A 13296-nucleotide genomic window follows, 5' to 3' on the forward strand; every position below is an offset into this window, starting at 1 on the left:
CTAGAGGGCAAGCAAAACTACTAGAGCCCATACACCCTCAATTCACTTTGCGCCTCCCCCCCCCCACATCTTGCTCCAACCTTCAGGCTTAAAATTATTCTGTTATTAAAACTGGATGGGATAGATATCAAATTCACAGCCAAAAGATGTCACGGCTGGATAATGCTCTTTTGGGAAGAAGAAAGAGATATTTGCTAGCATTACTCCCATGAAGCTGCCGGCTTACACTGAAATTATATAACTTTAATGGAACTTAATGTAGGTTGGTTAGAAAACAACACCAAAAACTAGTATCAACACACTAGCAAAGGGACAGTATTCTTCAGAGCGCTGTATGTGGGCGTAAAACTCAATGGCTAAAGTGCACTTTATAGGCTGCATATGTGGCCACCACTCTCCTGTGCTCCCACACACATACCTCTGATTTACACAAGTTTTGTAAAGTGCTATTACCACCCAGCTTAATGAAATAAAGTAGACAACAAGGTTCTCTCTCTCTCAGATTAGTTCCCCTTGCACCAAGCTAAGATTACAACCCCTCCCTTACGTCTTCATCGGGTCACTGCCTTCCTCAAGGGGAGAGCTAACGGAATCATAACCTAGAATTAAATGCATCTCATTTCTACAACGAAGAGCAACTTGCTTCTTCCAATAAAAACATTTACCATAGCAGATGCAGAAGTAATCCTCCACTGATTTCCTGAGGGCTTCCATCTCTACAATATCCACCGTCATTCTATTATCAAGCGATGTTGACTTTGTTTTCTGTAGTTCTACAGCTTTTGCCTCTTCATTAACACCTGCAGTATAGAAATATGAAATATAATGCACTGCCTCCCTTTAAATGCAATACTATTAAGTTATATCCCACATGAGTAAGATTCCAAAGACTTTCTCTGCATTTTAGTGGGGTAAAAGATTTCACAAACAAAGTAGTATCTTTACAGTTGCAAAGTAGTATCTTTACTGTTGCAGTAATATTAACACGGTAGTGATGGGGCACAGAACATTGTTCAGAATGTAATTTTTCTTTGGAAGATCTTCTTTTGTACACATGGCAGGGCATAAACTGCATGAGCATAAATGATGCATCGACTGAATTTCTCCAGTCCACAGGAAATTCGTCCTGCGTCCAAGTAGGCCCATTTTACAGTGGTGCCCCGCATATGGGAAACATCGCTATACAGAACGGAAAAACCCATTGAAACACATTAAACTTTGTTTAATGCGTTCCGATAGGGCCCAAAACTCACCGTTCTGCGATGTTTCCCCATCCGGCCGCCATTTTCGCGCCCTCGGTAAGCGAGGGCAGGGCACGAAAACACTGCGCGTGGCCATTTTGGGCGTCCGGCGGCCATTTTGGAACTGCCGATCAGCTGTTTAAAAAATCGCTATGCGAAAATCGGTAAGCGAAACGCTTACCGATCATCGCAAAGCGATTTTCGTCCATAGAAAGCATTGGTATGCAATCGCATTAGCGATCCCAAAAAACGGATCGCTATGCGAATTCGTCGTTAAACGGTGCGCTCGTTATGTGAGGCACCACTGTATTTGATTCTTTGATCTTCCTACAGTGGACCCTCTACTTAAGGAATTAATCCGTATTGGAATGGTGGCTGCAAGTCGAAAAGTCTGTAAGTCAAATCTCCATTGACCTACAATGCACTGAAAACCAATTAATCCCATAACCAATGGTTTTTATTCTATTTTTATTCTATTTTGGTTTTTTTCTGGTCTGTAAGTCGATTCTCTGGCTGCAAGTCGAATCTAAATTTTGCAGCCAGAGAAGTCTGTAACTCGAAAAGTCTGTAAGTCGAGCCGTCTGTAAGTCGAGGGTCCACTGTACTTTGCTTCAAAGTCTATTAAGTGACATATGTGACAAACAGCAGAGACAGCTATGTGACTGTGAAGGATACACTGCAATTCAAACTTACAGTACTTCACAAAATCCTTCTGAAAATCTTTTCTGGTACTGACGAAGGCTCTTCCTCTCTCGGTCCCAACCACATAAACATCTGTTTCATACACAGCAATGCAGGCAACTTCTGCCTTCGACTTGGCAAGCTCTTTGCACTGTGGAAGGAAAAGGTTTGCTGCTTATCTCTTGCAGTTTGTGCAGATGCACACAGAAGGAACATTTTGAAGGAGCTGCCTTACGAACACTGTTATTCATCCATTCCTTTCTACCGCTAACTGACTCTCTAGAACAATGGTTCCCAACCTTGGGTCCCCATATGGACTGCAACTCCCAGATGCCTCCTGCTGTGTTGGCAAGAGCTCGAGAGTTTTGGGTGCTTCAGCTTATTCTACAGCTGCAAGATCCTTTTAAATGGAGAAGCCGAGAACTGAAACGGAGACATTGCATATGTAATGGAGGCACGCAGGTAAGTGTACTGTACCTGTATTACCAGGCTAAGCCAGAACACCTACACTAGGTCCCCACAGGCCAGTGTTCCTCTTCATTCATGTAAAGATGGAAGTGGTGAGGATTGCCTTTCAACAAGAATGGAAGAGTCTAAAGTGACACAGACTTCTTCTAAAACCTGCAGCTATACAGCTGAACAATTGCTTGTTTAACACTGGCTGAGTGAAACCTCCAGCATAATAGTTAAATATCACCACAGAGGACAGTTTATCCAGCTCACAGAGGGCTTAAGGCCCAGCCTTAGTTCCTCCAGCTAAAAGGATCAGACAGCAGGTGATGGGAAAGATGTCCATCTTTAGTCCTCGGAAAAAACCCACTGCAGTCAAGTAGACAACACTGGGATAAACTGATATGTTATCTGATGCAGGATAATACAAAAACAGACTTACTGCCTGTGGCATAAAAGGCTACTGTTTCTCATTCTTGTTAGAGATCATTTTTATTTTATTTGAAGCATTTATGTCTCCATCTTGACCTTCACCTTCCAAAACTGTTTATAGAGATCAATAAAACACGGCAGTCCCTGCTCTCAGGCTCACTCTCTAAAAAGTCACAACTCAAGAGGAAAAAAGGAGGGAAAGGAAAAATAAAACAGATTGATAGGCAAGCATCCACAAGACAACGAGAAGCTATTGGCTTATGACCAGCAAGAGTGAAAACATTTTTTTAGGGAAGAAAAAAAAAACACTGGCTACATCCAAAGGAAAGATGGGGATGCATTCATCTTGACTGCTTCTACTTCCTGCGAGTGAACTGATGTAAAATGGAAGTGATGAAATAAACAAGTGTATATGAGAGCACCCAGAGAGATATAATCCAGGGGATGGTTCAAGAGACTTAAGAAACATTACAGTAGCTATCAACATCATCTTACCATTGATTCCAAGGCTGACATGAGGAATGTAACAACCATTCTGCTTTCAGAGGAATCCTCCTCATGGCCAGATGCTGCTGTTGCTGCTGCCATAGCTGCTTGAGCCATTTTTGCTGCAGAAGAATGAGAAACGAGAACATCTTGAATATAAATTATTTTAGGCACATGAAGAATATTTTTTATCCCTTCACAATACAGAACACAAGGTCAACAACAAAACAAACATAAAACTAGGTCACAGAACAACCTCATTTTCAGATGAGTTAAAGAACCTTTCCAGAGGAAATAGTATTTACTAATATAACTTACTTTCTGAGACCTTCTCCAGTGTTAGATTAGTCCACTCTATGCTTGTCATTTATGGTGAGTGATACAATTTAAAGATAAATGAACATGCAATCAAAACTATTTCATGACTGACCCCCTTAACTTTTGCAACTAGTCCCCTACACCGCTTTCGAGGCACATGTTTCAGAAGGGCTCCTTAGCCCAATTGACAAACAAAGTTAAATTATTTTCATTTAGGGCAGAATCCTACTCAGCAACCATGTTTCCTAATAATAATAATAATAATCTGCCATCAAGTCAATTCTGACTCATGGCAACCCTTTTCAGTTTGTTTGTTTTTTTCAGGAAGAGAATACTCAGAAGTGATTTATCCTTCATTTCTTCTGGGGGCACCCTGGGACTGTGGAGCTAGAAGCCACACAGGCCGGCTCTTCTAGAATGGACAGCGAAGAACTGAATTCCCAACTTTTGCTTCCACAGCTATATCCAAATCAATGAAATAACCAGCCTAATGTTTCCTAGAAGCTGTCTTTAACAGGTGACAAAAATGGTGTTGATCCAATACTGTATTTTTCTAGGAAATGTATACCAAAGCACTCCACCTCCATGGATTCCCAGTGTGTTATATGGATTGACAGATTAAGATTCCGCAGAACAGGGTTCAAATCCCTGCCCAGCCATGGAAGCTCGCTGAGGGAGTGGAACTAGTAAAACCACTCCTTAAATACCTCATTTATCTTGAAAGTCCCCCATTAAGGTCACTATTAAGTCAGTTCCAACTTAATGCCACAGAACATACCTTTTAAAAAGTATTACTTACAGTTTAAGGTATCAGGACTTTTTTTAAAAAAAACTGTTCTGCTGACATATACTATAGCACTCTATATTGCAATCAACTGAATTCAGTCTAATGACTTTATACTCAAATTGTAATTTCATAAAACATCACAAACCTAAGAGAAACTGTCTTTACAATAAATTCAGGAGATAAAACAACTCTACTTTCACACAATGTCCAATTAACATGGAATTAATGTGATTTCAATGGAGCTTCCTGTGGGAATGGGCACTAGCTTAGGTTGCTTCCTAAAAGACATTTAGAAAGCACTGGATAGACAGAACTTCTGTCTGCACCAGCAGGACTCTTTCTGTCCTCCTCTTGGCAGCACGAGGCCTTTCTCTGTAAGATGGGAGTTATCAGACTAGAATGGAGTCAGGGGAGGGAGCATAGGTTCAAGTTTTCACTCGGTTGTGAAATTTACTGGATAATATGGTCTCTGACACTCTCTCACCTATGAAATATCACACAACTACCATGAGGAAAAAAAATGGGCAGAGGCAAGTTCCCTGGAGAGAGAGAATAATTAAAAATAAAAGAAAATAAGCATACTCGTACTTGTGTTCTGCTATAGGACTCAAACCTAATGGTATATTTATTATACTGATACAGTGTACATATCTGCACACAATATGCAGCCTGCTAAATTCTGGCATATGGGTACACCAAAGGGCTCAAAGAGGAGTTCGCAGAAGCGGTACTGAGAAATGTCTCCCTGCACCTTTAAACAGATTTTGTGCAAACATCCACACTGTGGATGCAGAGAAACTTACAAAGGCAGGCTCCAAGGGCAAAAGGAAACATGGCTTCAGGGAAGGGATTTAACTCAATGGTTGAACATGCAAAAGAACCCAGATTCAGTACCCAGCTTCTCTAGGATGGGAAGGAGAAGACTTCTGGCTGGAATCCTGAAGAAACACTGCCAGTCAGAGCAGACAATGTTGAATTCAATGGCCAAAATATGAGGCCTTGTTAAACACTTTGTCCTCTAGGACAGTAGGATAGTTACTACATTGCTTAGTTATTACATAATAACTGTATCTTCCTCATCTAGACAACTAATTCTGGACAGCCAATCATGAAGATGATGACATACTGGGATTGCAAGAGCTAAAACAAAATCAGCAAAATTGAACTCAAAGACTGAGCTAAATTTTTGCAGCGCCTGCAAAACAACTAAGGTGCTGGACCAAGCACATCTTATCTGTCAATTGGGTCTGCCCCTGAAAAAGTCCACTATGTATCCCACCTGGTAAAAAGAAACCTTGAATTTCAAAATATGGCAAAGAGGGGCTAGGTGGATGCAAACTACTTGGTGGCTCAACATGAATTACTGCCATATTTTGGTTCTCTAACATATAATTTTTTTCTGGACTGCATCAACAATATCTTGGTACATAGTATAAGGAAGATGAGTTATCATTAAATCTGCTGTTTGCTCGAATTCTAGTGGTCTAATAAAGGCTTGATCTTGCATTTATAGGTGGTTGGGTTTGTTTTTGTTTTTGTTTTTTGAGACCACACAGCCGCCTTCTAATTTTTTCCAACAAACTTTGTCTCCCTCTTCAATTATAAAGATTCGCTTTTTTCCCTTTCAAATTACAGCATCTTTCCCTTTCCAATTGCAGCATAATTACAGTAAATTTTATTTACCAGGACCCAACCTGCAAAGCTATCGTGGATTTTTAAACTGGCTCCCTGGAATGAAGCTTTTGCCCCACTACCTTCAGTAAACTCAACAACAGTTGTCTGATGAATGCTAAGTCTTTTAAATCAACATATCCGCTTCACATTTGTTTTATCCACAGAAAGCTTCCTGTGAGGCATATTTATTTCCCCCTCTTTCCATATACATCCTGAAGGACTCTGCTCCTTCTTCCCTGAACTCGTGCCCCTTCATCTGCTACTTTCGGTAGCCATTCCCCAGCAGATACACATTCACAACCACATCTTCCTCCTAACTCTTATCCAGGCACTCACTTCCCAATATAAGTAGAGGAACTGAGGACTTGCGCACCAACCCGACTTCTTTAGTCTCAACCTCTCTGCATAATGCAGCTGAAAAAGCACCTCACTACTATTGATAGCCATGCTACCTTCTTGAAATCTGTATTTTCCTGATAGCAACCAAAGGAATTTCCTTGAAAACTTTCTTGCTTAATTAAAAAAATCAGTAAGAGTTTGAAAGCCTGCATATCTATCAAGGACATTTTTAGAAGAGGGGAAGGAATGCCCCACACTAAATATTTTTCCCTAAATCTCTAACCAGATGGCACTGTGGAAGAAGAAAAGTTAGTTCCTAACACAATAAACAGCAAGTAAAACTGCATTTTGTGCATCACTAAGAATACTGTATAGAATGCTGTGGGAAAACCTACAGTATGTTCTTTAAGACATGAGGCATAGAGTGGGGGTTACCTGGATCTCTTATTAACTAAGCCTAGAAAGACGACTCTAACCAACCCTTTTCACTTTGCCACAAACAAAACAAACAACAAATTAGATAGATGCAGAATGATACCCATGTCTCATCTGGTCCCTAAACCTCTTCATATGCTATGTTTTTAAAGTACTTATCAGAAACAAAAATAATTAAAAACCAGAGGATGTTTTCAAAACAGGTATCTTATGATTTGTTTAATATAGATCAAGAAGTACCATACTAAATCCCTATTGAGACCATGAAGGTGACACAATACCACAGAACCATGTCTGAAAAATCACACTAATAATATCACATAGGGCAACATCATGCTCTCATGCGCTTTATGGACTCTCCTTGAAAGAATCAAGGTTACAAATAAGATCAATATGTCTCAGCGGAAAGAAAACAAAAGAACCACTAACATTATTGGACTTTATAAGAACAGGCAATACAGGAACTGTTCATACTTGCATGCTCTATTGCAGGAAATACCTCTTTATTACGTCTTCAGTATTATTACACAAAAGAACTTCATGATAGCCAATGTAATTCACAAAAACTCTTTGAGTCCTGCAGTCTGAGTGGGGTCAAAAACTCAACAATTTATGATGAAAAACAACATCAAAATGGAAAGATGTTTTAAAGGGCTACAATTAAATTGATCTTGGGAGTTCTCATGGATAATGCAAATCAACTGTCAACAATGTGCATGCTTATCAAAAAAAGGGCACTACATGTTGGAGATCATTAGGAAAACATTATGTACCCTAGTGTGGTGAAAACCCATTTGTATACATACATTTCTAGTCTACACATCTTAAAAGAGGTACTGTAGAGCTGGAGAAGGTGCAAAACAAGAACAACCAGAATAATCAAGAACCTGGAGTAACTTTCTTGTGAGGAAATGTTACAACATTGTGTGTAAGGAGCTCTTTGAAAAAAGTCAAATAAGGTGGGTCATAATGTAGTAAGAGACAAATGGAATTTTGCAAGTTCCCAAGGAAGTGGAAGATACAGGTCAAACAAAAGTATCTATTTCTACAGCAAGCAGAGCTGAATTTGCTACAAACATGGTTTTAAAGGTGAACTAGAAGAATTAATGGAAGCTATTGATGAGTAATAGTCATAATAGCAATACTTCCAACATGAAAGATACAATGTCTTAGAATATCAATTGTCAGGATGCACAAATGAGAGGACGTTATTGAGCTTGCTTGCTTCTGGGGTATTCATGGGCAGTAATCTCTTTACCTGCTAGCGATGAGCTGTGGTTTGAAAAGCAGAAGCAGAGATGGAGACAAAGATCTCTGAATTACGTGCCAGGGTGAAAGGATCAAAACCACACACAACCAAAATGAAAGATCTACAACAGAAAAGTAATATCAGGGGGAGGGGAGGAAACGGGACCAATCAGATATTGCCAATGAAGCAGGAGTTAAAACCTTGTTCTCCTCCCATTCAGTGATTTGTAATTTTCAGATCCATGTCACTAAAACAAGGATCAGACTTCTGGTAGAGGAGAAGGAACTCTGTCTGCAAAGTGTTTCATGTAAATTGCAGCTATGAGATCCTTTCCCTCTGGCTATGAACTAACTAGTAGTTTACCTGTTGTCCACAACCTTTCTGTTAAGTATGTTATTGGATTACACAACATGTACAGTGTATTTCAAAAATTGACTTACAAACCAATATCTGGTACCTCTAGGCACCAGGGCTTGGTAGTACTTGTAAGCTTCCATAACCATCGTTATGAAACTATGTCCCCAAACTTCAAAACAGGGAGCTCTGCTTCCACATGAGTTGAAGTGAACACGGGGTGAGTACTGGATGAGTGTGCAGTGCGGTAGAAGGGGGAAAAGACCCTGAGAAATAAAGAAAAGTTGGGAGTGGGGGGGAAAAGGGAGATATTACTCTGCGATGTGAGTGGTAAGTAGTCAAACTAACAGGGTTTCAACAGAGGAAAGGCAGGTTCATTTGCTAGTCCTCAATAAAGAAATAATCACAGAATATATTCCTAAAACTTCCGGAAGAGGTTGAAGGAGCACCAACAGTGAAAGTCAAAGTTCCCCCGTATAGGATTTCTCATTCAGCAGACAGACAAGTAGGAGAAAATGATAAAAGATTCAATTTAGACAGTTATATAGGGGAAGAACAGAAGTGTACATACATGTCCATTAGAGAAATTGGTGGCAGGAAAAGAAAAGATAACAGACTTAGACTACAATCCTATTATACACTTGGGAGTAAGCTCTGTTGAACAGAGTAGGACTTATTTCTGGGTAACCATGGGTAGAGTCAGGCTGTAATCCTAGGCAGAGTTGACTTCCACATAAACGTGCTTGTATTTATTTTAACACCTTCACACTGCCATCCTTTGCCAAATACATTCAAGGTGGTTGACAATGTTAAGAAATGTCCTACAGTCTAAATAAAACTGTAATGCTAGGAATGGAGGAACAGTATTTATGCTCCCCATTTCTCTATAGGATGGGTCAGCCGATTTCCTGACAGGAATTTTACAACAAAGGAAAAGCACCACCTTCCAGAAAGGATCAAAAGAAGAAATTATGAACAACAACAAAAAGTTAGGGAAACAACATAGATCTCTTCTCAGCCCAATTAATGATTTTATTCCTTTTAAAAAAAGAGTTCCAAAACAAATCATTTTATATTAAGGTATAAATTACCTAGATTTGTTAGCTACCATGCAAATATCTAAAATCAGCACTTCCACTAAAAACCTTAGAATAAAATCTTTAGAACAGGAATCTATAGTTTATGGCCTTCTGGATATTGGACTGTGGTATCCATTAACGGTTAGAGATGGTGAGTTGGCTGGATAGCCCAGTGGTATAGGTAGAGGTTGGGAATTTGGTTTTCTACTGTATCTCCAAGGAGAAAAGTCAGTCTGTGTGGCCTTGGGCAAGCTGCACAGTCCCAGGATGCCCCCAGAAGGGAATGGGAAACCTCTTCTGTCTGAGTATTCGCTACATAGAAAACCCTGGAAAGGTTTACCGTAAGTTGGAATCAACATGATGGCATGCACACAGTTGATGAGAATTACAGTGCAATAACATTTTGAGGGCCTTAAGTTGGCCACTCCTGCCAGAGTGAAAAATTTGAGAGGACAGGTGAAGACACAGCTCTTCCTTCTAGGGCTGTGTCTTCATTTAAACATGATGTGAAAAAGGAGATGAAAAGTTCCCTTCAGAATTGGAGTGGGTGGGGGAAATGGAAAAAAGCCTTTTCTCTAGCTATCATATTTGCAACAGGACGCGAATCGGAAAACAACATAAAAATAAAATAATTATCAAGGGACAACCTTGACTGGAATAGAGCACATTAAACATTGTCCCAAATATGGAGAATTCCAGAAGTCTATTCCCCATAATATGCCAGAGAAATAAAAATTTAACTGAATACTTATACAAAGCTGAGTACAGTATATGACCCCGCTCTGAATTTCTCCAAGACCTATTTAGGTCCCTCACATATGAAGGATATGAAGGAACAGGCCACAATATAGAGGTGAAACTCCTCCCTCCCTAGAAAACGGTATAAGGATAAACCCAAGTGAGTGCTGGACTGTAACTCAGAAGGTGCAACTTCATTTCACCAACAAGTCCACTGGGTGACTTTGTACCAGTCATTTTGGTGGTAGAGGGGCTTTTCAAAGTTTTCCTCTGAAAAGCTGGCTCAAGACCAGCCATATCTACTTCACCTACTGGGAAGAAAAGGGTTAAAACAAAGCACTTAACAAGTTTGTCCTAGGCTCCTTCCTCTCCCCCCCCCCCATTTTGAAATAAAGCAGACAGTCCTTTCTAAATTTTTTAGTGTTCAACAATCATATTTTTAATGGCTCAAACTCCACCCCAGAAATAGATCAGGGTAACCCTTCCTCTACAGGAGAACTGGGAGACGGGTGCATAAGAAGAAATATTATTAGTAAAACCGTAATAAGGAAGGAGGACGACTTAATTCCTTTTCTAGACAAACTAGGTTTAATAGAGGAGTTTTCTTTATCCCAAGGAATACTAGTGAGAAGGCAAATGGACAAATTATTATTTTTTACTACAATCATGCTTCTCTTGTGGTTGTCATTAAAACTATTATGCCTTTTGGTCTATCGCCTCATTTTCCAGAAGGGTGAGGGAATCTGGGTATTTATAATTACCACAACAATGTATCAGTAGGATTATTATCATAGTAACAGAGGACTAAAATACCATCACCGTCTCTGGAGTATAGAAGGAGTTAAGTTATTAATAATCTACATTTTAGTCTTTAAGACATTTTCATTCTTATAGTCAAAAAAGCTCCCACGATGACTTAAAGATGACTAATAAAAATGTCTCAATCTCTCCCTGGGAAAAATAAGGAAGTTCTTTTACCCCTAGGGATAGCAGCATCATAACACCTTAATATTCCTCCCCTTTGAAAAACATAATCTAAAGCATTCCTTCCCTAATGGAAAACAGGAAGAACTCTGAAAAGTTTGTCCTTTTCATTAACCTTGCTATTTTTCCTAACACATTCCTATTACTTTTCCTAAAAAAAAAAATTAAAAAGAGGTCCAATCCTTTTCAGTTCCCCATAAAAAAAATAACAGATCAAATACCTCTTCCTCTTCTCCCAACAAGCGCTGGGGAGCTTGTGTGAGGAAATGTATTATTATAGATTATTATCAAGTCATCATTATAAATTAAGCTTGAAATAAAATTAGAGAGAGGAGGATACATAATATCTTTATTCTTTAAATATTTTTTGAACAGGCCCACAAATCCCCCACCTGTCCTCCCAGGAAACACTGAAAGAAGTGCCAAAATATGAAATAACATCTACCCTCCTACCTATAAAATACTGGTTTTATATATAAGCAGGGTGTATACACACAAGTACACACACACACATATAATACAATGTTTATGTTTATATTTGGCTCTTCTTTCAGTGTGTCCTGGATGGGCAGGTGAGGGATTATATGTGTGTATAAAATATATATAGTGTTTTTATATATAAAACACTGATAAACACTGAGATGTGCGTGTGTGTCTGTTGTATAGATATAAAATTCCGACCATATACATGGGGACTTTATATCTATATCTACCTAAGAAAAAATGGTATGTGTGTGTGTACATACATATAGACATACAATAGCTATATCTTATATCTATATATTTATCTATATAAACGTATAAACTATATATATATATAAACGTAGTTTTGACACTAAGATAAACGACTCAGGTGAGCAGCAACAAACATGAAGTTTTCTGTCGGGTTTTTCTTGGCCTGTTTGCTTCTGCTCCCCTTTTCTGCTTTTTTTCGAGTTACCTTCTCAAATTTCTCCTCTTTAAAACAAGCGTGCCCATAACTTTGGGATGTATTTTGTTTTTGTCTCCCCCACAAATGAATCGAAAGCAGCCACCACCACAACCAGGAGTCTTTCAAACTCGTTAAGTTTCATCCCTTCCTTTCCTACCCTGCCGGCCACTTTCTTGCAGCAGCTCGAAATAGAATAACAATCATCACAACGACCCTTATTCTTCAGATCATACGTTTTTAAGTTCGTTTTTCCTCTTGTTTTTGTTTACGACTGTACACCGTCCAGAAGGAAGGAGGGTTTTTTTTTCGGCACGAAGAGGGAACGAGACACACTTAACGAATAAATAAATAAATCCTAAATCGATCTGTATTACTGAAGCGGGGGGGGGGGGGGAAGGTTTCAATCGATAAGTCGAAATCCAGCGAAGCACAAGCCACGATCCATTAATTCAACCCTTTCAAACGTTAAAAAAAAATCTGCCCTCACCCCCCTTCAGACACCCTTTAAAATTAAAAAAAAAATTCTCCCCTTCCATCACCCCCCACAAATAAATAAATACATAAAATCCCACCCCCTCTCCAAACCCTCCCTCCTTCTTGTTGTGCCTGTGGAAAATTACCTCAGGAAAAGAAGACGACGAAGGGGGGGGGGAACCCCCATCACCCCCACCCATTTTACCTCAGCTTTTCAGGCCTACCGTTGAGGGAAAGCGAGAAGTCTGAGGCGAAGGAAGGCCTTCCCTCAAAGAAACAACCCCCCCCGATTGAAGAGTTAATTTTTTTACACCCCCCCTCAACTCACCCGTTGCTTCGGCGTCGTGTTTTCCACACACAAACTCTCTCACACACACAAACAAACACAAAGGGGGGGTGAGGAAGAAAGAGGTCCTCCTGAGGGGGGCAAAAATGACCCCACAATGCCGGGCCCCCTCCGCTCTTCTCCGCTTGTCTGTCCCTTTTTTTTTTCCTCCTCCTGAGGGGATGTTTTTTTTTTAATCCCTTTGCTTCCCGGGCTTTTCCTCCTTCCCACACCCCCACCCCACCGCTCAAGTCTCGGGGCGGCGCGCGGGCCCTTCGCTCGACGGCTCACCCTGAACCCAGAACCGTGAAAGGGGGGG

The 13296-nt window shown here is 40.0% G+C and overlaps 1 protein-coding gene across 7 annotated transcripts in view; it reads right to left on the reverse strand.

Moving 5' to 3' along the window:
• GTF2I (general transcription factor IIi) overlaps positions 1 to 13296 on the reverse strand; it is a 53001-nt gene extending 39705 nt beyond the window's left edge. For all 7 annotated transcript variants that reach the window (XM_020801627.3, XM_020801626.3, XM_020801625.3 and 4 more), the window contains exons 1-4: positions 12981 to 13296; positions 3300 to 3412; positions 1935 to 2073; positions 666 to 800 (exon numbers count right to left, since the gene is read on the reverse strand). In XM_020801627.3, coding sequence (XP_020657286.2) covers positions 666 to 800; positions 1935 to 2073; positions 3300 to 3407 — 382 coding nt within the window. In that variant the 5' untranslated portion in view covers positions 3408 to 3412; positions 12981 to 13296. The remainder of the gene's footprint in view (positions 1 to 665; positions 801 to 1934; positions 2074 to 3299; positions 3413 to 12980) is intronic.

This window comes from Pogona vitticeps, chromosome 7, assembly GCF_051106095.1.
Source record: "Pogona vitticeps strain Pit_001003342236 chromosome 7, PviZW2.1, whole genome shotgun sequence".
In the NCBI taxonomy this organism is placed as follows: Eukaryota; Metazoa; Chordata; class Lepidosauria; order Squamata; family Agamidae; genus Pogona; species Pogona vitticeps.